The sequence below is a fragment of the Callorhinus ursinus genome, unplaced genomic scaffold (genome assembly GCF_003265705.2).
Source record: "Callorhinus ursinus isolate GAN/ISIS: 27379988/994484 unplaced genomic scaffold, GSC_fseal_2.0 scaffold24, whole genome shotgun sequence".
Classification (NCBI taxonomy): Eukaryota; Metazoa; Chordata; class Mammalia; order Carnivora; family Otariidae; genus Callorhinus; species Callorhinus ursinus.
This window is the reverse complement of record NW_027397086.1, coordinates 9,824,350-9,848,779: the sequence shown is the minus strand read 5'-3', so window position 1 is coordinate 9,848,779 and position 24,430 is coordinate 9,824,350. Positions and strand designations below refer to the sequence as shown.

The following is a 24,430-nucleotide window of genomic DNA, read 5'->3' as shown; positions in this document are numbered from 1 at the left end:
GCCCCATCTGTGCTGTTGATGTGCTGTGTGACCTTAGAGAAGTCATTGTCCCTCTCTGGGCCTTATGGTCCTCTGTGCCAACAGGGTCTGAACAGGAGTCTGCTCAGGGGAGGCACAGGGGGTTGGATAATGGGAAAACACTCTGGGATCCAGATAGCAAAGGGTAGGGTGTGTTCTGGGAACAGGGACTCAGGCCTGGGCTGGGTGGCTGGGCTGGATGCCCTGGAGCCTACCTAATGCCCCCTGTCTGCCGGGTTATCCATACCCACAGCTCCTCCTGCTGAGCTGTCCAGCTCCACCTTCTTCCTTTATGAGGCCTTGGTGTATTAAGAAGGAGAGGTGAGGTGGTTGGGAACCAGGCCCCAGAGCTGGAGAAGGACCAGGCCTTTTTGCAGTTCTTAGAGCAGGAAGTGGAAAGAGCACTTGATAAGGATTAAGGGAGAATGAGGTTCAACACCCAAGGCTACCCCCTCTAACTGCTCTGAGGCTTTGAGCCAGTCGGGTGCCTCTGGCCGTGTGCTCTCACATATTTATTGAGCCCCTGTAACAACTGTGCCTGTTTATTGTTGCTGCTGTGTAGACACAGCAACTTCACTTCTGGCCAAGGTTAGCAGCTTACACAGCTGATAAATGACGGAGCTGGGATTCATTGTGAAGGGCCTAGCACAGAGCTGGCTCAGAGTGGATGTTTCAAGCCTCCCTGGTCTCTGATCTTCGTGCAGCTGGGGCCCAAGAATCTGCTTGGGTAGCAAGCCTCCTCTACCCTCTGGCGCTTTTTCCAGGATGTTCTTGGACCATACTCTGAGGAATGCTCCAGGGAGCATCTGGGACTGGATTTGGGACTTCAGTCCTGAAAGGCCCAGGCTCCTTCTGGTAGAAATGGGAGGTCCAAAGCTGGTCCTGTTTTCCACCTTCTGCAAGTCCTCCAGCTGCCCCCGCACTTGGCAGGCCTAAAGTTGTTGGCCTGGCGCCCTCATCAATTATAGATCCCCAAGGAGCAGAGCTTGTTACGCAAGACTTGTTGCCGTGAAAGCCTGCTTCTTGGAACCGATTCTGTCCTCGGGCTGTGAGAAGGGGCAAGGAGGGGACAGGAGCCACTAGAAAGGGCTGTCGTAGGGCCTGGCCCCTCTTGTTCTGCAGCCCCCCAATCCTTAAAAGTACTGCACTTTCCAGAATCGGTCCATCTCTCCTCTTCCCTCTCCTCCTCCACCTCTCAGACAGAACCCTAGAGACCCTTTGTGGCTGGGTTATTTGAAACCCTTTGTTCAAACGGAATCCAGGCTGAGCTGAGTCAGAGAAGCCCCTGGCCCCACCGAGCCCTTCCGGGCCTCCCTCCCATTTCTGAGATAAGGAACCCAGAGTTCAGGGGGCTGGAGGGGACCAGCCCCAGTCAATACATTTTTCTTTGTTTTATAAACAGTTTAACATTTTAAAAAATGAAAAATCTCTGTAGCTTTTTTTTCTTTCTCCGACTACAAGAGTAATACAAGCTTTTAGTGAAGTGCCAAGCATTATAGAAATACAGGTTTTAGAAAGCTGTCCATGATTCTACTTTTAGAGATAGACACCAAATTCAACTTTACAGATATATATATGCATAATTATATATATCTATATCTATATCTATAGATCTATCTATCTATATATATCAAATGGATAATGTTTCTCTATGAAAACATAGCTATGTATATTCATGTATAGATAGGGAACTATCTATCTATATCATATATATATGATCATGGTGGATTTGATCATATATATGATATGATCAATCAATTTGATCATATATATATCATCACTTTAATTTGGAAAGTGACTTTTAAGACCATCCTATTGAATTTTGTTCAAATAGTGTGATGCCAATCTCGGCCTAATAATTAGACCTAATAATTAGACCATAGAAAGCAACAACCAATTCTAAAGGTTACAGTGAAAATTTCCACCCCCTGCACTTTTAGATCCACTAATGTCTTCCAAGAGCTTGCTTTTATCTTTCTGTTCATGTTTCCAAGTCTAATTTCCTAGATTGGTAAGTTAATTAATCAGGAGATTCATGTCCACCATCATGAAATATCAAGCATCCTTTTACTTTATAAATTCACATACAATTTATTGAAACCGAGGTTTATGACATAAAACAACCCTTTTCCTTTTTAAAAAATGTTTCTATTTTTAAATAACAAATAAAAGGCATGCTTGAACAAGTGAAATAGTTCAGAAACATAAAAAAGAGTTAAGGGCCTTTCTTTTCCGCCATGGTCCCATTGTCTCGTCTCTGAGGAATCCATGGAAATGGTTGGTGTGTCGTTCCAGCACCTTTTGGGGAAGCTTTTCAGATCCACTGTCTTTTTAGAATGAAGTGCTGGGATCAGGGCTGTCTGTGGACACTCAGGAGTTCCCGGGCTGGTAGACGGGCAAGGCTAGATCCCTGGAAGGGCAAACTTGGGAGTACTGCCACCAACTAGCTGGGACCCTGGGCTTAGGGTGTAACCTCTTTGGACCTCAGTTTTCTAGTCTGTGAAGTGGGGTAACGAGAGTCCTTCCCTTAGGGGCTTGTTGTGAGGACCCGATTGCATGTCTGTAAAGCAGGTGCCCCAGCTCCCAGGCATGGACTCCCTAAGTGGCAGCCTCTGTGGTCATTACCAGGTGAGCGCAGGGCTTTGCATCTTCTTCCTCAGCTGCCCTTCCTCACCTGCTCCCCAGTGGGAGGGCCCTTGAAGTAGAGTGGAAGGAAAGACTCTGTGAACACCTTGGGCAGCCATGCTCAGCCTGAGGGGATGCTCTTGAAAGGCCTCATGCTGGTACCAAGAAAGGACACCAGGGGGCGCTTCACTCACAATAGGAGAAACCACTTTTTTTTTTTTTTTTTTTAGATTTTATTTTTATTTATTAAGAGAGAGAGAGAGGCAGAGGGAGAAGCAGGCTCCCCGCTGAGCAGGGAGCCCAATGCGGGACTCGATCCCAGGACCCTGGGATCATGACCTGAGCCAAAGGCAGACGCCCAACCATCTGAGCCACCCAGGCACCCGAGATACCACTCTTGTATTGGACCGACTTTGCTCTGAGCAGTGGCTTGTTTCTGCCTTCCATCCTGGGTGACCCTAGTTACCTTTGCTCTAAGAAAACCTGATGTTGGGGGAAGAATGTGAGCCTTATAGATTCAGTCACACCTGGGTTCGAATCCTAGCTCCATCATTGACTAGTTGTGAGCTCTTGGGTAAGTCCCTTCGTTTCTGGACTCCACTTTCCTCATCTCCAAGATGGAGATAAGGACACCTTCCTCAAAGATGATGCGTGCAACATGCCCAGCACAGTAGGCATTGTCATTGCACGAGTGCTTTTATATTGCTTACTGTGTGTAGACATAATAAGAGCCCAATTTAAACTCGCTCCCTTGGTCCCCTTGCTCTCATGGAATCTGTTCCTCAAATCAGACTTGGCTTTGCTCTGCAAAGTGAGGTGGCAAAGAGGGGCCTGGACGGGGTGGCCACACTTCTGGCCTTCGTGGGAGCCCTTCTGCCTGCACCCCGATGGCACGTGGAGCCAGCTTGGGAATAGGAGGTGAAGTTTCCAGCCTGAGCTTTGCCATACACTTGCTGAGCGAGTCACTTCACATCTTTGGGCTTCAGTTTACCACAAGTAAAATGGGAAGCTCTGTAAGGACCTTGTCATCTCTGACTTGTCATACTGGGGCTGGGGACTGCTGGGGAGAAAGCCAGCCAGCCCCCTTTACTTGACTTCCTCTGAGCCGAGCGCAGTTTTGACTACTGCAGGGTAGGCCTACTGAAGGCCCCTTCCCTGGGACTTGGTGACCACTGCAGAGCATGGCAGAGCAGGGATTTCAGTCCCCATTCCAGAAGAGAGAGGCCTGAGGCGCAGAGAGGGGAAGAGACTTACCCGGAGTCACCCAGCACTGTAGTGGCAGGGCAGGGACTTGACCCTGAGGTCAAGTGCTCTGTACTTGGATGGGACTTGCTTGGTGGAGGGAGAAGGGGGCTGTGGGTTGGAGCCATCTTCCTAGAGAGCCTGGAAGGATGGGAAAGCTTGGAATGAGCATGTCTCAAAATGGCTTTGCAGAACACTTGAGCTGCAAGCAGGATGTGGTGGAGAAGGCAGTTCTTGATTCAGTAAGGTCAGAAAAGGCTGTATAAAACAAAAGACAGACCATTTCTTTGCCACAGGACTTCTCAGAGCCTGTGTTATGCTGACATGCATTGTGTAATGGTCAGGGAGCCAGTAAGAAGCATTCCCCATGCTTCTGTGATCCTGGAACCCTTTCCTCGCAGAATAACTTGGAGGACCAGAGTTCCTTAGAACATTCCTTGGGAAATGCTGGTTTTGAGAAAGGAATGTCTGTAGCTTTTCATTTCAGACAAGTGGCCCCAGGGGTCTTTGTTAGTGGAGTATGAGATTCAAAGGGGTGGCAGCTGATACAATCTGACCAGGGAATCTGCTGGAAGGCCGCTGGTCCACAGGCCAGAATTTCCTTCAATTCTCCCCTCTCCTCTCCCCCCATATCTGCTTCCCTGGACCCTTTGCCCTGGACTGACACTGTCTGCTTGACCCAACAGAAAGGAGGCGTGGCATCAGGATTCAAGCACGTGGTACCCAATGAAGTGGTGGTGCAGAGGCTCTTCCAGGTCAAAGGGCGGCGTGTGGTTCGTGCCACCGAGGTGCCCGTGTCCTGGGAGAGCTTCAACAATGGTGACTGCTTCATCTTGGACCTGGGCAACGTGAGTCCCGCCCTGCCTTTTCCCAGGGGCCCCTGAGGTGCTTCTGGCCTGGCCGGGCCTGACTCTGGGGAGGGGGACACACCCATGTGAACACACGCAAAGACGTGGGCAGGCAAGCCCCAGGGACAGCAGCCCCTGTGTAGACACGTGTTCTGTGCACGAGCCAGACACACGTGCAGAGACTGGAGGACAGAGGTGCCCAGCGTGCGTAGACTCCCACGTGTGCAAACTCAAGCCCATCACACACAGGTGCAGAGACCTTGTGCACAGTGTACTCAGACGTCGACTGACATATAGATTCCCCGACATCTTGTGTTCATATGCACATCTCATGTGCCTTGCATATAGTCACTCACAAATGCAGGCATGTGCGAAAACTATCGGCTCTTGCCCACGAGACACAGACATGCGTACCATGATGAGTGCCTACACCCATAGACTTGGGTGTGCTGTTCAAGGACCCACATCTGTGTGTGTCATGCATGTAGTTGTGCATGCACATTTGTATATGGCAATGTGTGTGGGATGCACTTACCCCGGCCCAGCTTACAGATGTGTGATGCTTTGTACACATTCCTGACATCCAGGTGCACTCATCCCTGCAAATGGACATGACCAGACATTCTACCGCCACCTCATCTATGTATGTGGTGTAATGTCCATGCAAACACAGGCAAGTATATTTAGTGTGAGCCTTTTATTAAAGTATAATAGGTACACAAAAGAGAGTGTGAATCCTGAGTGTATAGCTCAGTGGATTTCTCAAAGTGAACACACTGGTGTAACCAACACCCGGATCAAGAAACAGGATGTCATGAGCTCATAGAAGCTCTCTCCTGTCCTCATCTAATCCCTTCAAGCCCATGGGTAACCACCCTCCTGAACTCTGAGCAGCGTAGCAGAGTTCCACCCATTTCTGAACTTTATGTACATGGAATCATTCTTCTGTCTGATCTGCCTGCCCACTTTTGATCAACGTTCTGTTTCTGAGATCTATCCATATGGCATTTAGTTATAGATTGTTCATTCTCCTTGCTATGTCACACGGAACTGGGCTGATGTGCCCCTATTTATCTATGCTTTTATTGTTCATGGGCACTCAGAAGAGTTTCTGGTTCGAGGCGATTCCAGGCGTGCCCCCCTGAATGTTCTTGCATGGGTCTTCTGGGGCATGTGCAAGTGCACTTCCATGGAGTGCGTGTCTGGGAGGGGTGCTGTCAAAGATAGCAGTACATGGAGCTCTAGTAGCTACAGCCAAATGGTTTTCCAAAACGGTTGTGCCCATTTCCGCTCCCACCAGCCGGCAGACATTTTTATGCACATTCCAAGCTGTGCAGTCACACACCCTGGCGCACACAGATCACACCCGTTGTGCTTGGGTGTGGGCATGTGCGGGCTCCATCAGCCTCGTGTGGGCAGGCCGAGAACGAGGTGGGCATACACACCCCCTCCTGGCTGTGTCATTGGGCGGGGCTGATAGGAAGCCTGGGGCGCTGCCTGACACAGGGTCCCTGTCTTACAGGACATCTACCAGTGGTGTGGCTCCAACAGCAACCGATTTGAGAGGCTGAAGGCCACACAGGTGTCCAAGGGCATCCGGGACAATGAGCGGAGTGGCCGGGCCCGGGTGCACGTGTCGGAGGAGGGCGCTGAGCCTGAGGCAATGCTCCAGGTATTTAGGGCCGCATCCCGGGGGTGCGGGGTGGGGCCAAGCATTGGTCTCAGATGCCCATTTTGTCCCTCCATCGGTTGGGCAATCGTGAGGCGAAGTTATTTTCCCACTAAGCTGGGACTCCTCAGAGAGTAGGGAAGAACAACTTCCCAGACAATTCCCAGACTCCGCTGAGAGGTGGGGCTAGAATCCCAGGGCCTGGTGCCTTCTGCGGTTGTGAGCCACACCCTCCTGCTGGGAGGGCCAGGTCTCCCAAGGAGCTGAGGAGGAGGCTTATGGCATCTTCTGAGAGCAATCCTGGTACTGGAGCCAGATCAGAAAGAAACAACTGACCCGAGCCCCTCTTTTCCTCTTCTGATCGCTCCTAGTGATTTATGGCCCACTTAGGCAACTGCAGGATGGCATTGCCCCCCGTTGTGCTTTGAGGACATATCAATAGAGACAGAATTCACCAGGAAAAGGAGGAGACCATAAGCTCTGCTCTGTGTCCTTTGGCTCCTGCTTGTCTGGGGGCGTTGCGTTCCAGTTTTTAGGAAGAGCAGAAGGTTATTATGGGGAGGAGCCTGGATACCAACCATGGCTTGGAAGGGGCAGTAGCTGGGGCTGTTGACTCTGGAGTAGCCCAGAATGGAAGATTGAAAATAGTCTGTGAAATCACAGGGATCTGGGTTCAAATTCTGACCTAGCTACCTCATAGCTGTGTGTACAAGTTACTTGAGCTCTCTGGACTTCAGGTTCCTCCTCTAAAATGAGAGTGATCATCGGTGCCTCGTGGGTGTGAGCATTAAGTAGGATCACCTAAAGGCCTGTGGGGGAAGGTGTTTATCATTCTGAGAAAGCCGGGGAGGAACTGGGAGCGTGAATATTTGAAGGCCTGTGCTGGGGGTGGAGGAGCTGGGTGTTCTCACGGAGCTCCCGGGGACAGGGCAACAGGGAGGGAAGGACTTGACAGGCAGCTCTGGTTGAGACCCGCACACAGGAGGCATGTGAAGAGATGCCGGGTGTCTCTGGAGGGGGTCCTACCCTTAGTGGAGGGTCACGGTGGATGCCCGGAGGGTCCCTGCCTGCCTGGGGAGGGAGCTCTCTGAGGAGTCCAGGCCCCTCCCTGCGGTCAAGGCCAGACTTTCTTCCCTCTCTCATTTCCTGCAGGTGCTGGGCCCTAAGCCGGCTCTGCCTGCAGGCACAGAAGACACAGCCAAGGAGGACGCCGCCAACCGCAAGCTGGCCAAGCTCTACAAGGTGAGCCTCAGCTGCTCTGTCCCCTGGGTGTGGGGTCAGGACAGGGAGGCGGGGGACTTGGTCTTCCCGATCTCTGCCGCCATGGGACCCGGAGCAGAGCACCCTCGGGCGGGGGCTCGGCTCCCACATGTCTCCAGCGGACATCCAGCTACTTCCTTTGCCTTCCTGCACCAGGAATAAGAGGATTTGATCGACTGTAGACACATTTACATCATGCTCATCTGTGCGGTCTTTCTCTAGGTCTCAGTTTCCTCATCTGTAAAGTAGGTGGGGGGGTAGGACAGTAAGGCCAACTTTGCAGGATTTCTAGGAGTCCACAGAGAAAACATGGGGAAATGTTTAGGAAAATACTTGGGGAAATACTATAGAAATGGGCGCGTGTGTATGTGTGTGTGTGTTACTTTATTTATAATTTATTTCTTGTGATTTTTTTTTAAAGGCATTTGTTCTTTTTTTCTTTTTTTAAGATTTTATTTATTTATTTGAGAGAGAGAATGAGAGATAGAAAGCACGAGAAGGAAGAGGGTCAGAGGGAGAAGCAGACTCCCCGCTGAGCAGGGAGCCCGATGTGGGACTCGATCCCGGGACTCCAGGATCATGACCTGAGCCGAAGGCAGTCGCCCAACCAACTGAGCCACCCAGGCGCCCTATTTCTTGTGATTTTTAAAGCTCAGGCTGAGCTTGAGCTGAGGAGCTCTGGGTGAAAGCCCGGCCTAGCCCATGATACTCGTGTCGAGCCCTCGCCTTATTTGTGGTAAAATCACAACAAAATGGGGTGCAGATTTCCATCACTTCCAAAGAAACACCACATTGATTTTTATTCTGATTATAAAGAAATGTATGTTCATTGAAGAAAATAGTAAGCAATACTCCAGAACATAAAAAGAAAATTAAAGTCAATGCAGTTTCACTAGTTTAAGATAACAAGTACTATATTTAAAATGTTTTAATTATAAAAGTAACAAAACTCAATTTTTAAAAAACCAGCCTCTCCCGTACCCTTTTTAAGGGTTACCATGGTTACACAGCTATCATTTTAGTGAAAGAAGGTCCAGATTACATCTTTCTGTATCTAATTACACACTTTTCCATCTCTGTTTGGTATAAGTGGATCCAAAGTATTCATGCTTTTCTGTGACCTTCTTTTTCCCTCTCAGTGTGGCCAGGAATATCTTTCTACAACAGCGATCTAGATGGCCCTTTGTAGTTGTTTTCTACTTTATTAATGTAAGAATCTCAACAGACATTGATGGACACTAGGATCTATCCACCTTTTCTGATTGCAAATAGTCCCTCTCTGTGCACTTGTGCTGAGTAAAGCCTTAGGGCAAGTTCCCAGATGTGGATTTTGGGGTCAAAGCCTGAATAATAAGTCAGTGATTGAAAATACCAGTTTTGGAGTCAGATTGCCTGGCTTCGAATCCCAGGTCTGGCCTCCTAGCTGTTCAGTTACTTAAACCTCTCTGCGCCCTGGTTTCCTTGTGAATAAAATGGGGGATATTAGTAGGACTATGGCAGGGTTGCTGCAAGGATTAAAGGAGTTCTACAATGGTGTAAATTATTAAATTATACAAATTGCTCAGAACAGTGCCCAGTGCATAGTAAGTACTCAGTAAGTGTAGAGCGTTTGTTACTTAAAGTTCTGATACATTATTAAACTGCACTCTGGAAGGGCTCCCAGATTATCTGGAACCTTGTCAACACTGGGGGCTGTCAGTGTTTTGAATTTTGACTAGCATGGCACACTTTCATTTTAATTTCCTGAAAGCTTTTCATTTTGGAACAATTTGAAGGTTTGCAGAAAAATTGCAAAGATAGGACAGAAGGTTTCCACATATCCTTCATCTGGCTTTTCCTTAACGTCTTACCATAACCAGAGACATTTGTCAACACTAAGAAACTGACACTGGTTCAACACTGTTAACTAAACAACAGACTTGATTCGGGTTTTCCCAATTTCTCGTTCCCGATTCCAATCCAGGATACCACACTGCATCTGCATTTATGTCTTTCTACCTTTGTTTTTTTTGTTTTTTCTAACTAATGACATTGACTGTCTCCTCGGCCAACTGTACAAGTCTCCTGTGCCACCTGCACACCCACTTCCCTTTCTGTGTGCAGTTTCCACGTTACACGTGTATGTGGGTTGCAGGTGTGATTTTGGCAAAGCAGAGAAGGGGAAAGAAAACCTGAGTGTACCTCAGAGCCTGGGGACGTGGGTCTGGGTGTTAGTCTCCGTGTTTTTGGGGTGGCAGCTGGGATATGGGCCAACCCCTGTGTCAGCGTGGGGGTCCCACCTGGGACCGAAGTGGTGGAGGTCACTCATGTTCTGGACCTCCTGTCCCTCATTCCCTCAGGTCTCCAATGGTGCGGGCACCATGTCGGTCTCCCTCGTGGCTGATGAGAACCCCTTCGCCCAGGGGGCCTTGAGGTCTGAGGACTGCTTCATCCTGGACCATGGCAGAGATGGGAAAATCTTTGTCTGGAAAGGTACTGGGGGCAGGGGAATGGTTTCTGACAGCCCCCAGGCCCTCGTGGGAGCTCCTACAGCCCTGGGAGGGTAGAGTGTGTGTTGCAGGCACCCTGGGGCACGGCAGGCTACAGAACAGAAATTGAGTCTTGTTCTGAAGCCAGTGTCTTTGCAATTGACTCGCTATGTGATCTTGGGCACTTGACTTACCCTCTCTGGGCCTCAGATTTCCCATTTGGGCTAAAACCAGTGTTTCCCAGGTACGTTGTAACACCAGTTCTCTCAGAGGCTAATTGGCAGCATGTAACGGAAAAAAAAAAGTATATATTTCTGTGGTCAAATAAGTTTATGGGCAACACTGTTAACAGGCTTGTTTACTGCAGGCCTTTTAAGAACCTTTAACTTGCTAATGTATGTTGGGGCTTTTCATGAAAGTGATCTGGTTTCTATTTGGGAAGTGCTGTGCTAGGGGTCCATGGAATCTGTGGGGAATGTCCTGTGGGATTGATTATGAAAGGCTCTTGGAAAGCGTTGGTCCAGATGCTTCTGAGAGGACCCATCGGCATCCTGCTTGGATGCTCTACCATTAGTCCCGGGGACTAGGGCAGAAGGGGGAGGGAGGCAGTGGGTGCACAGAGAAGGGCAGAGAGGAAGAGAGAGATTGAGCACTTATGGCCATTATTATTATTATTATTATTATTATTATTATTATTATTATTCTTTGGACCCCTCAGCCTTGGCAGTAGGAAGGCCGGGGACTGCGGGTTGGCACCCGCTGGCCAGGAGCTGTGCAGGCACGGGGAGGCTCTCAGGTTGGGGTGAACTTCAGACTGGGGAGTGGGAGGAGGCCCCCACTGTGGACAGGTGGCCTAGGAGCAGGCAGGGGGCCCGAGGGTGTGGTGTGTGGGCTTCAGAGTCAAGTCACAGCTTTCCCCCTTGCTGTATGGCCTTGGACAAGTCACCTAACCTCTCTAAGACCCTGGTTTTCTTATATGTCAGTGGGACAAGTTAATAATGATCTTTATCACAAAGGGTCATTGTTTGAATTAAATGAAATCAGCTATGGACAGTTCTGAGCACAGAGTACATGCTCCGTAAATGGACCACAATGGGTCCTGTGGTTACCACCATCAGTTAGGACCCCCAGCTGGACCCCCAGGGCCTCTAGGAGCAGTCATCTCTGGGGGAAGGGGTCTGCTCTTGGCTGTCTGCAGCCTCAGAAGAATAGGGAGGGAGGTTCGGCTGCTGCTTCCCCTGGACCACTGGACGCTAGGACATAGCACTGACCCTGGGGTGCCTCACCCCCCACCTGCCGACAGGCAAGCAGGCCAACACGGAGGAAAGGAAGGCTGCCCTCAAAACGGCCTCCGACTTCATCTCCAAGATGGACTACCCCAGGCAGACCCAGGTGAGCCTTGGAGCCAAGCCACACAGTGAGGACAGGTCCGGGGCGGGTGGGGCGGGGCTGGGACGGGGTGGGCCTCCCCTACCCCCCTCCGTGCGGACTGGGTGTCTGAGTCTCCCCCGAGGACCTCTGCCTGGCAGACCCTGTCCTCAGGGGGACCTGAGCCCGGCCCCATCCTGCTCTTCCCTCCCCTGTCCAGGTCTCCGTCCTTCCTGAGGGTGGCGAGACGCCGCTGTTCAAGCAGTTCTTCAAGAACTGGCGGGACCCAGACCAGACAGACGGCCCAGGCTTGGCCTACCTCTCCAGCCACATCGCCAATGTGGAGCGCGTGCCCTTCGATGCTGCCACCCTGCACACGTCCACTGCCATGGCAGCCCAGCATGGCATGGATGACAACGGCTCGGGCCAGAAACAGGTGCCTGGGGGATTGTGTGGGTGTGTCCAGGCTCCTCCCGTGCTCCCTCCCAGGCGCCTCTGGCTCACGCATTGCCTCCTGCTTCCCTGAGGCCCTTCCTCTATGAGGTTTTGACCACAGTCTTGGTGGTTGGGATTCTTTTGCCTCAGTTAATTTTTACAGCCAATATACCCCAAGCACCTACTGTTTGCCAGGCCCCAGGCCAAGTGTCTCAGACCTCACCCTGCCAGCAAGGAGTGCGGTCAGTGGAAGATTGGAGGCGAGCACGCAGATTATGGGAACAGAGAAAGGGCAAAAGGGGTGGGGTGGTTGGAGCGGTCTTCACAGAGATGGGGACCCTTCTGTTGGGCCTCAGAGGAAGAGTCAAAGTTTGCTGCCAGAGAGGAAGAATGGTGGGTATTCCAGGCAGGGAACTGTCCCAAGAGCCCAGGGCTGACCGCATCCTCAAGGAAGGGCCTTGAATGCCGCGTCCAGGGCCGTGGACTTGATCCTGTAACCAGTGGGTGCAAGTGAGGGCTTTTTCTCTTTCTTGCTTTAAAAGCAGACACGCAACAAGCTCAGTTCTCTGCTTTCAAAACTTGCTGTGAAAATGGATTAGAGGCAGGAAAATGAAGGTGGAGAGCCCATGAGGAGATGGTTGTAATACTATAGGTGAGAGAAAACAGCCTGGCTCCCAGGAAGGTCACAGTGAAGATGGAGAGGTGAGGGCTGGGGTTCAGAGATGTTTATGAAGTAGAGTCTACTTGTTTGTTTCTATTTTACATGATAGAAACAGCAAAAGTGTTCATTTTTATTTATTCTTATTTTTGCCATTGGTATAATTAACATTCATACTTCAGTGGGAGGGAAGGATGCAGTAAGAATGTTCAGGGTAGCACAGGTGGAAAGAGCTCTGGCAGCCTGGCTGAGTGACCCTCACTCTTCTCACCTATAAAATGGGGTTTAATCCCACCCCTCACCTAGAATTTTCAAGGTCTGGAGATTCTTGGTCTTGGAGGGCGCAGTGTCTCCGAAGTACCACCAGGTGGCGCTGCAGGACCTCATGACCGCTTGGAAAACTGTCCCTGGAGCTCTGGGAAGACACGTGCCAGCAGGGTCATTCTGAGGTCACCTAGGGGTGCCCCTGCTTCTGGAGGTGATCTGTAAAATCCAGATAACTCCCTAACGATGCCAATAACCGTATCGCTAATAATCACCTCAATCATAATTCTAATAATGAGAGTGGCTGCCAGCTACACGGCGGTCATCTCCCTGTGCCAGGCACGGTGCTGGACTTTCGAGAGTAAACTCACTTGATCCTCACGACACTTGGAGGTGGGCACTCACTGTGTTACCCTCGCTGAAAGCACGTCCTAAATGCCACCGTGCAACACCCCATGCCTGTGCTGACCACTCCGAGGAGGAACTACAGGGTGGGGTGGGGGTGTCATGTAAGGATCCGGGGTTTGAATCCTAGTGGCTCAGCGATTGGGGCAAATTCTTTAGGTTCAGCCTGAGCCCAAGTGGAGCCATGTATAAAGAGCTTGTCCTGTTGTGTAACCCTGACCCACCACCCCGCGGTTCTCCAGTGGCCTGGGTTGGGGGGGTCTGGGTGGGGGGAACCGCACCGTGTCTGAGCCTGGCCTTATCCTGGCAGATCTGGAGAATCGAAGGCTCCAACAAAGTGCCTGTGGACCCCTCCACGTACGGGCAGTTCTACGGTGGGGACAGTTACATCATTCTGTACCACTACCGTCACGGTGGCCGTCAGGGGCAGATCATCTACAACTGGTGAGGCTGTGCGGTCGTGCACTGGGGGATGGGTTGTTGGGGGGGGGGCTCTGACTGGGCCCTGAGCGTGGCATGGGGCTGAGAGGCCTGCGGTGGAACGGCCACACTGTGAGGGAGGGCTCCTATCCACGGGGCAATGCCTCTTGTCTTATTTCTCGTAACAACGTTCAAACCGTTCTTCCAAAAATATGACATGTCCATTGTAGGAGATGCAGTGAGTAGGGAGAAGCAAACAGAAGATCCCTCCCACAATTCCACACCAAGTACTGTACTCTACCACGTGTTTTCTAATCTAAAAATTTTAATTCCAAATGAAGGGGGAGATGAACCATGGCAGACAATGGACTCTGAAAAACAAACTGAGGGTTCTAGAGGGGAGGGGGTGGAGGGATGGGTTAGCCCGGTGATGGGTATTAAGGAGGGCACGTACTGCATGGAGCACTGGGTGTTAAACGCAAACAATGAATCATGGAACACTACGTCAAAAACTAATGATGTACGGTATGGTGACTAACATAACATAATAATTTTAAAAAATTCTTTAAAAAATTTTTTTTAATTCCATTAAAATGGGCAATGCAGTCACACAATTCAAAAGTCAAGACAATAAAAAGGTATCTGTTGAGAAATCTTGTTCCCATCCCAACCCCCTTCACCCCATTCTCCAATCCCCACCCCTCTGTATTGGCTTTCATTTGTTTTTTATATATGTTCTTCCAGTAAGTCTTCCTGCAAATAGGACTGTATTCCTAGTTCCCTCCCTTCCCTGTCTTTCAAAGGATAGCATACTGTGTATATTGTTCTGCACTTTGCTTTTTTCACTTAGTACTTCCTGGAGATGGACCCATGTCAGTACATAGAGTACTTCCTTGTTCTTTTTTTTTTTTTTTTCCTTTTACAGCTCCATAATATTCTGCTGTGGGGCTACACTGTTGCTTGTTTAACAAATTCCCTGTGAATGCATACTTGGATTGATTCCAGTCTTTTGCTATTACAAGCATTGCTGTGATTAGTGACCTTTAAACAAATATCATTTGAATGTGTAGAGAAATGTCTGTAGGGTAAATTCCCAGAAGTGGGATTGCTAGGTCAAAGACTAAATGCAGTTGTCATTTTGATAGATGGTGCCCAGTTTCCCTAGATGGGCTTTGTAGCATTTTGCATTCCCAGCAGCACGAGTGAGTCTGTTTCCCCACGGCCTCTCCGGTGGACTGTATTGTCAAACTTTTGGATGTTTGTCAACCTTATCGCTGATAAGACAGTATCTCAGTATATTTTTAACTTGTATTGCTCGTACTATACCGTCTCTGAACTTTTTGATGTTGGTTGGATGTCTTCCCCTTTAAATTTTTTGTTTTGACATAACTTGAGGCTTCCTGAAAAGTTGCAAAAATGGTACCGTTTCCATGTACCCATTACACATCTTCCCCCCTGTGTGTGTCTTACCTAACCGAAGTACAATGATCAAAACCAGGAAATTAACACTGGACGCAATACTATTTACCAATCTGTACACCTTCCTTGGATTTCACCAGTCGCCCCACTCATGTCTTCTTTCTGGCCTGGGACCTAACCCAGGATCCCACATGGCACTTAGTCATCATGCCTCCTCAGTGATTTATCACCGAGTCCTAATCTGGGACAGCTCCTCAGTCTTTTCTCTCATGACGTTGGTACTTTGGAAGAGTGCCGGTGGGTTATTTTGTAGAACGCCTCTCCATGTGACAACGTCAGACTTTTAAAAGCAGCTTCAAAGAATTTTTTTTTTTTTGACTAGGTAATACATACACATGGTACAAAATTCAGAAGAAGGCATTTTTTTAAAAAACAGTAGCTGCATCCTCACCTCGATTTGTCAGATTTTGTTTGCTTCTGTAGATAACACACATGAGTTATGGGAAATTTGCACAGTATAGGAAGAGGTAGGGTGGAAAGCAAAGCCCCTGCCCAGTCTCCCCTCTCAGGGCGAGCAGCTTGGATCCTTTTGGTGGACATCTGCACAGACTTCTCGGAGCAGGTTCACATGAGGCTATAAGTACTGATGTCTTTTCCCCGCAAAGGGGCTCATGCCCCACTTGCTGTTCTCTGACCTGCCTCTCCCCCGTGAGAAATGTCCTGGCCGCCTTTCTTCGTCTTGGCATCTCAGGGCACCTTCCCTCGTGGCTGCTCTGCCTGGGATGAGCTCGCCGGCCCCCCGCAGGGCACATTTAGGATAAGAGAGACAACTGGTTTTGCTCAGATCTCAGAAGAAGGCTGAGCTGGGATTGTGGCGTGTGGGTTTCCCAAGGCCCGGGACCAGGGAGACACTCTGGGTTCTGTGCAAACCTCGGTGCTGAGTATCACCTCCTCTCTCAGGCAGGGTGCCCAGTCCACGCAAGATGAGGTCGCTGCGTCTGCCATCCTGACTGCCCAGCTGGATGAGGAGCTCGGGGGGTCCCCTGTGCAGGTGAGGCCAGCCCAGTGCCCCGCTGGGCCCCACCCTGCACCTCATCCATCGGGTCACTCCTCTAGCTGACTGTCTGTCCACCCACCCCACAAACATTTATGCAGGGCTCCCATGTGCCCGACACCATCTGCAGCCCTGAACGCACAGGTCGCGTCCCTGTGCTCATGCGGTTTATAGTGTGGGGAGGAGAAAGATGTTCAGATGTTCAGGAGAGGCAGTGTGGCCGCTCAGTCAGAGGGCGGATGTGGAGGCCGCCTGCTGCAGGTTGAATCCCGTCTTACCTCTGGGCCATCACGAATGAGTCACTTAGCCGCTCTGTGCCTGTGTAGTCTCAAATCCTCTCTCTGCCCCAGCATTGCCTTGCAGATGAAGAGTTAATATTAGTAAAGCATTTAGAGCCATGCCTGGCCCATAATAGTCCCCAGTTACATATGTGTTAAGTAAGGACATATAGATCCCAGGGAGGATCTAACTGGATTAGACAAGGACCTCCTTAGGAAGATACTTTTCTGCTGGGACCTAATGGGGGAGTAGGAGTTGGGCAGGCACATTTCAGGCAGAGGGAAGAGTATATGCAAAGGCCCTGAGGTGGGAGGGGGCATTGAGCAGTAGGCCAAGGGACCAAGTGCCATGAGAAAAGTCTCGAGATGTGCGCAGAGGGACCAGACCACCCAGAAGCCATGGTGAGGATTGACCTTAACCCTGAGAACAAGGGGATATTGCTCCCTGGTAAATGTGATGTGAAGGGATTTATGGGTTTAAGAGGTTCCTCTGGCTGTGCAAGAGGGGTCTCTCCATGTCTAGAAAGCTCTATTCTCACCACTCTGCCGTCTTTCATGCCCTGAGCTGACGTCACCATTCTGGAAGAATGTCGACGAACAACCCATGTGTTTCTATTTAAGGGAATATTCGCAAACATGGGTTCTCTTTGTTCTTGGACTAGACTCAGGGTCAGCAAGGCAGGTCCTCATGGGAAGGGAGGGCAGCCGAGGCAGTGCCTGGGGGACGTGAGGCAGTGGCGTTGTCTCCAGCTTCCCGGGGACTCCCCATTTCCCCGCCCAGCTCCCGTGTGCTGTGGGCTCATGCGCCCCACCGTGTGCAGACACCGGCGTGCTGGCCTTGTTTGGAGGATGGGCCTAGGCCATGGTGGCTGGGCGGGGGGATGAGCTTGCTGCCACACAGAAGGACAAATACCCCCACTCTCCTTGCCTGACTTGCTGTCCTATCACCCTGCCAGAGCCGTGTGGTCCAAGGCAAGGAGCCAGCCCACCTCATGAGCCTGTTTGGCGGGAAACCTATGATCATCTATAAGGGTGGCACCTCCCGTGAGGGCGGGCAGACGGCCCCTGCCAGTACCCGCCTCTTCCAGGTCCGGGCCAGCAGCTCTGGAGCCACCCGAGCCGTTGAGGTAAGGCCCAGGCCCTGGACCCCAGGAGGGATTGGCCTACTTGAAGCTTCCCATGCTCGATGGGCAGATGTCTGGGCACAGGACTGGTTGGGGGAGGGGGCGGTTGGGTCAGGAGTTAGGAAGGAGCTTTTTGTAACTTCCCTGGCCTGGCAAGCAGAATTGTACGTCTTAGACTTCCTCTTGTCTCAAGGATGCCTGGGGCTTCTTGCATACCTTCCATAATGGAGAGCTCACTACCTAACAGGTAGTCCATTCTTCACCATCTGGACGCTTCCTGATTGTATGCCACGTGGTCTCTGTCCCTTTTATGGCAGAAGGCGCAGACCAGAACATAATCCTACAGGATGCTCAGAGCAGCCTAGAGGAGAATGGGACTACCACCTCCTTTGTTCTGGGCACTCAACTTCTGTTAATGCAGCCCAGAATTCTAGAATGACCATGTTGAGCCACACCACGTTAGTGAATCATGGGAATCAACTAAGCCCCTCGTTGTCCAAAATCTGTGCTCTCAGCTATGATGGGGGTGCCCTTCCAAGTCTCCATCCAAGAGCTGGTCCTGCTGCAGGGTCTCCTGGGCAGTAAGGAGGGGGCTGAGGACTTTTGGTCTGGTTTCTGATTAATTGAGCGCTGCCTTCCCAGATAATTCCTAAGGCTGGTGCGCTGAACTCCAATGATGCCTTTGTCCTGAAAACTCCCTCGGCCGCCTACTTGTGGGTGGGTGCCGGAGCCAGTGAGGCAGAGAAGACGGGGGCCCAGGAGCTGCTCAGGGTCCTGCGGGCCCAACCTGTGCAGGTGGCAGAAGGCAGCGAACCAGGTAGGAGCTGGGGGGAGAGGGGCCTGCTGCTCCCCCGGGACTGCAGCTCTTAGGTTCCCTCCCTTCTTTCTGCTTGGGGGGGGAGGGGCTCTGGATCCTCTGTCCCCAAAGGTGTGTTCAAGAAAAGCAGGTTGAGGGCTATGGTCAGTGAGAGGGAGGCCTTCAGGAGCTAAGAGAAAGGAGAGTTCAGTGTGGGCTGGGGCATTCAAGGAGGGCTGCTGGAGGAGGTGGTCCCTTGCTAGGAAGCCTTGAAAGACAGGCAGGAGTAGCAGTCTCTCCTAATCTTCAGAATCTCCAAGGACAGAATTGCCACAAGCCTGCTCTGTTTCCCGAACATAGGTGGGAACATCTTCTTCACGCCAGCCCTCAGTCTCTCTGCTCTTGCTATGAGCCCATTCCTTCCCGCCTGACACTCAGTAGACGTGGGGAGGAGCAGCTCAGTCTACAGCTGCACTGTCCAGGGGACTTTCTGAGAGGATGGACATGTTCCTACCTGCCCAGGTCCAATATGGTGATCACTAGTCACATGTGGCTACTGAGCACTTGAAATATGGCTGCTGGGAATTAATGAGAATGAGGAACTGAATGTCTAATTGTATTTAATTTTAATGAACTTAAATAGCCACATGTGGACAGAGCAGGTGTAGTGGAAAGAATCGGGGGTGGGGGTGGGGTGGGCTGGAGTCAGACAGGATTTGTACCCGGGCTTTCCCACTTACTAGCTGTGTGATGTTGGGTGAGTTGCTTACCCTCTCTGAGCCTCCGTCACCCTGTCTGTTGAGCAGGGATAATTATCCCCAGCCCTCAGTGCTGTCATTCAGAAGCCAGAGGTAGCCCTGCCTGTGTGCGTACTGCCAAGTCGGCTCTCTGGTCTCTGTTTCATCACCTTCAGATTCCCTCAGGCCCTGTCCCTCTCTGGTCCCCTGGGTGGAGGGGGCTTGAGAGCATTGGGTTGTTCTAGGGCAGGGTTTTTACCACGGGGTCTGATGAGCGTGCTGGGGGAGTTGGTGTCAGGGGACCAACTGCTGTGGTCTCCCCTCACAGACAGCTTCTGGGAGGCCCTGGGTGGCAAGGCTGCCTACCGCACGTCCCCGCGGCTGAAGGACAAGAAGATGGACGCCCACCCTCCTCGCCTCTTTGCCTGCTCCAATAAGATCGGACGTTTTGTGGTGAGTCCCCGTGGAGGCCTCTGCCTCTGCTCCCCGATCCCCCACGGGGAGGCGGACAGCACGGAGGAAGGATCCCCTGCCGGCTGGAGCAACTCCTTCCTGGGTGTAAACCCAGTGAGCCCAGCCAGGGGAAGGAGCCTGGGGGGGGGGGCGGGGGGGAGGCTGGTGAGCTTTCATTAACCCCTTCTGTTCCTTCCCAGATCGAAGAGGTTCCTGGCGAGCTCATGCAGGAAGACCTGGCCACAGATGACGTCATGCTCCTGGACACCTGGGACCAGGTGGGTGAAGGACAGAAGGTGTAGGCTGTCTGGGCTGAGGGAGTGGGAGGAACTAGACATCCGGCTCTAAGATCAGTTGCCAGGTGTTACTGGAAAGATCCCTGTGCTGCAGTTGAGTCCCTTCCCCCTTCTGGGCCTCCATTTCCTCCTCTGCAAAATGGGAGCGATGGTACCTACCTTGCCTCATTCACTAAGATGAGATGTAGATTAGATGACATCACAAACTGCAAAGTACCATATAAATGCAAATCAGATGACCAGCATTCTCTCCCAGGCCTTAGCGGGGTGTGAACTCTTACTTTAAATCTATTGATAAAGAAACTTGAATTTAGCATGTCATATGCAGGCATAAACTGTCCACAGAGTGACACCTGGAAGTTTCGGAGTGCATCTCCTTCTGTTTTAGAGGGCTCTGAGCTCTCTGCTTCTTCTCCTAGGGAAGGCTATTGTGTAGGACCGGATGGGGATGGAGCCATTCAGTCGACCAATATTAACTGAGCACCTGCTTCGTGCCAGACACTGATCCAGATGCTGGGGATAGAGCAGACACTCCTCTGCCCTTGTGGGGCTTACGTTCTCATGGGGATGGCAGTCAATAACCCTTCTTATCAGAGTTATCAGTTACAGATGGCCGCCCCAAAGGCATAAGTCCCTCTATCTCTGCTTGGGATGCCCAGTGGGAGGATCGGTGCCAGAATGGTCACAGCTTGAGCCCTTCAGCTATCGTCACCAATTGCTCCCCTGGCTACATAATCTGTTCGTTCATCTGCTTATTCATTCACTCAGCCAGCATTTCCTACACCCCACTGTCTATCAGGAACCATGCTGGAGTCCTATGATGAGCAAAATAGACATAATACCTGCCACGAAGGGGCTTCTAGCTCAGCAGGGAACACATTTGTAGATAAGAGAAGTCAAGTCTGGTGTTTTATTGTCTAATATCAGTGTATCAGTGACAGGTGCTTTTTAAAATATGTTAGAGATGCATAAAAATGTTTGTATTACAAAACTTGCATCAAGCTCAAAACTTCTACTTTTTCCAAGCCTTAGACTTATGCGGCCCAGTCACACACAGAAATGGCACGTAGCAGGCTCAGGGCATATTTGTTGTGAGCATGTGTTTGGCCACTCACTTGCTGATCCCTATAGAGGGATCATTCATGCACTTCTAGAGAGGGATCTCAAACTCAGTGCCTGATGCACCTGGTCAGCAATGTTAGTAAGTGAGGGGCTGGGATGGGGGGCGGACACGAGCTGCTGGGGCTTGAGGCAAACTGGAACTGCTCGTCTGAAGTGGGGGGGGGGGCGTTGCTGCCACCCGGCTTCATCCACACAAAGGTGAAGGCCCATGGTTGCCAGATCCTCCAAGTTTTCAAGAAAACTGGGAACTCTAGATGTTAATGTAAGCTGGTAATGAAACTTGTCTAAAAAGACATTGCAGACCAACGTGTGATGGCGGGTGGACCGACAAAGAATGCTGGTAGGTCACCAGTTTGTAGACTTGGTTCCAAATCCTTCCCATCCTGGTCTCTGGGCTCTGTCAGCTGTGGGCTGTGTCCCACATCCAGCACCCGGACCCTCCCTGTGGCCGGGACCTTCCTACCCGTCTCATTTCACATCTCACTCCAGGTCTTTGTCTGGGTTGGAAAGGATTCTCAAGAAGAGGAGAAGACAGAAGCGTTGAGCTCTGGTGAGGACCGAGCGTGCCTGTGGGTCTGTGTCCTGTGGTGTGGTGGGAGCAGCTTCCCGCATGGGTCTGGGGAGTTCCTGACCAGAGCCATGGTAGCTGACCAGATCTGATTGGGGAGCTGGAACTCTAAAGCTGGTTCTTTACTAACTCCCAGTAGGGGAGAGCAGGAGTGAGAAATGATATAAACTTTGTGAAGCAGGAAGTTGAACTGTGACCCCTGTCCCTTCTGGGGCTCGCGGGCAGGGTGGTGGAAGAGCCATGTGGGGTCATTGCCCTTAAGGGATGGTGGTGTCTAGTGCGGGGACTGGGCATTGGAGACAGTAAGACCAGAAGCCTAGGCAGCTCCTGCCCCGAAGCACCTCTCCCTGGTTAAGCAGTCACTAAGGATTTCTGGGGTTTCCTTTTCCTGCACGTGTGTATCTACAGCTAAGCGTTATATCGAGACGGACCCAGCTAATCGCGACAGGCGGACCCCCATCACCATCGTGAAGCAAGGCTTTGAACCTCCCTCCTTCGTGGGCTGGTTCCTCGGCTGGGATGACAGCTACTGGTCTGTGGACCCCTTGGACAGAGCCGTGGCCGAACTGGCAGCCTGAAGGAGAGACCCCACCCCTGTCCCCGCTCAGTGCCTTTCCTAACAGTCCATCCGTCAGAGACCTTACAGCGAGCAGGGCCTCTCTGGTGTGTGTGAGTGTGTTTTTACTGTAGCCAAAAACAGCCACGTAAAAATTCAGGGTCCTTGCGAAAATTGTCTCAAGTATCTGTGCTTTTGGAAAATTGAATTCAATAAAGAGCTTTTGGAAGTATGTGAGCCTGCCGCGGCTCCGTCTGTCCTGGTGATTCTTCTGGAAGTGCCCAGGGAGGGGCCTTGCCTGTGCCCTTGCACCGGTGGATGAGCTGCACTCACGCTGGGTGGGAATCCTGGACCTTCGATAAGCTGATGCCAGGATGAGGTGGGACGTGCAGAGATGGCTCCAGGGGAATGGCCTGTGTGGAAGGGAATCGGGAGGGGGCCCACCCCAGATGGCTGTGTAGTCCAGGCAAGTCTAGCAGAGCTTGTCAGGGAATGCTTGAGCGAAAGAAAAAAAACAAAAAAACCCTAAAACCCAAAACAACCCACCCCCCAGAAGAAAAGCTTTTTTAATCGTATAGTCCCATTTTTGCCATTTTTTATTGTGGTAAACTACATATAATACTCATTTTGACCATTTGTAAGTGGCATTCAGTAGCATTAAATACATTTACGGTGTTGTGAGGTCATCACCACGATCTATACCCAAACCTTTTTCATATCCCCAGCATACACGGTGTGCCCATTACACAATAACTCCCGTTCCTCCCTCCTCTCTGCTCCTGGTAACCTTTATTCGACTTTCTGTCTCCATGAATTTGCCTTTTCCCATACAAAATTTGCCTTCTGTGTCTGGCTTGTTTCACTTAGCATAATGTTTCCAGGATTCATATACTTTGCAGCAAATACCAAAATTTCATTCCTTTTTGTGGCTGAATACTATTCCATTGTGTGTATACACCACATTTGGTTCGTCCATTCATCCATCGGTGGGCACTCAGGTCATTTCCACGTTCTGGCTATTGTGAACAAGACCACTGTGGACACAGGGGTGCAGATACCTGTTTGATTCAAAGTGTTCCTGAGCCACGGTCCCATCAGCCAGTGGAGGAGCTGCGCTCTTCCCAGGAGCAGCTGTGGTGTCTTATCTCCCCACTCCACACCGTCATCGGGAGGCATGGCTTTGGTGCACCTGTGGGGACAGAGCTCGAAGCCAGGGGCTGGGGCCCTTAGCCATTTGCATTCGCTGCCTAGAAGCCTGGACAAGGTGCATTCTCCCAGCCGTCATGCCCTGTAACTAATCTGCCTACACCTTCCTGGCTTCCTCTGCCTTCCACGAGTCATTCCGCTGCCCCAAAGCTATTTGGAGAAATCTCCTTGGCTACTGAAGTTACCATCACAGAAGGTGCCCCCGAAGGCTCCCAAAGCTGTGGGAGAGGGACTTCCTGTGTGCCCCACTTTGTCCCCCCGCCCAGGCCCTGAATCTCTGCTCACGCTCAGAGTGTCACAAAGTCCCTTTTAGACTTTTCCATGAGCTGCTTCTAGAGCTTTCCTCCACGGATGTTCCAAACCAGAGCAAGGAACTGCTGTGGAACGGATCGCTTTCCCTCCCCTCTATCCTTCTGGTCTTTTCTCCGCACGTTCTCCTCCCATTTTGTTCCGTGCCACCTCTCCTCCTGAACCCCAACTGTTACAGAGGGAGTCTCCCATTCCTGGGGCTGGGACGGAGAACACAGGCCAGTGTGAAGGTTTATGTGGTAGGAAGGGTGTGTGTGTGTTTACACTGCCATTTCCAGAGCTGCTGCTCACTCAGCTCGCCCAGGGAACTTTTTAAAAGCAGAGATGCCCCAGGGGCCCTACCTCCAGAGATTCTGATTCGTCACAGAGGTGACAAGGGGAGCGGAGAAGGAATTTTCCAGGTGAGTCACGGGGTGGGGCCCTTGCTTTTCAGGCAGACTGTGCAGCAAGTACAGAGGGAGTGATGAGGTAGAACAGTACGCTCAGGGACAGCCCGTAAGGCCGGAGCAGCCGGGGAGGGCTGGGCCTCCCATCTGAGAGGTGGGCAGGGCCCAGGGGAACCCCAACTAGTATGCGAAGGGATTTGGACTTGCTCTCGTAACTCCTGCCTCACCCCAAAGGGTTACTTTCACAAAGTGATCAACTTGACAAATGCAGAATTCTGGAACAAAAGCAGCATTTTCACCTGGGGCTTCTAGAACCTTCCATAAGAGGCAGGCGGAGGCCTGTCTAGACGAGCCAGCTCACATCCTAAAAACTTGTGGGAGGACGAATTGCAAGTAGACCTGCCCTGGAATTCATTTCCTCTACTGCCATTCAAGTTGGTTTATTG

At 51.1% G+C, this 24,430-nt stretch overlaps 1 protein-coding gene across 5 annotated transcripts in view; it reads left to right on the top strand.

Moving 5' to 3' along the window:
• The window catches only part of GSN (gelsolin), a 54,472-nt gene extending 32,157 nt beyond the window's left edge, over positions 1-22,315 (top strand). For all 5 annotated transcript variants that reach the window (XM_025887974.1, XM_025887976.2, XM_073905815.1 and 2 more), the window contains 14 exons: positions 4,572-4,733; positions 6,256-6,405; positions 7,555-7,644; positions 10,002-10,134; positions 11,434-11,522; positions 11,719-11,934; positions 13,571-13,704; positions 16,060-16,150; positions 17,388-17,558; positions 18,198-18,372; positions 19,417-19,541; positions 19,742-19,819; positions 21,449-21,509; positions 21,936-22,315. In XM_025887974.1, the coding sequence (XP_025743759.1) occupies positions 4,572-4,733; positions 6,256-6,405; positions 7,555-7,644; positions 10,002-10,134; positions 11,434-11,522; positions 11,719-11,934; positions 13,571-13,704; positions 16,060-16,150; positions 17,388-17,558; positions 18,198-18,372; positions 19,417-19,541; positions 19,742-19,819; positions 21,449-21,509; positions 21,936-22,105 (1,845 nt within the window). In that variant the 3' untranslated portion in view covers positions 22,106-22,315. The remainder of the gene's footprint in view (positions 1-4,571; positions 4,734-6,255; positions 6,406-7,554; positions 7,645-10,001; positions 10,135-11,433; positions 11,523-11,718; positions 11,935-13,570; positions 13,705-16,059; positions 16,151-17,387; positions 17,559-18,197; positions 18,373-19,416; positions 19,542-19,741; positions 19,820-21,448; positions 21,510-21,935) is intronic.
• Positions 22,316-24,430: the final 2,115 nt, after the last annotated feature.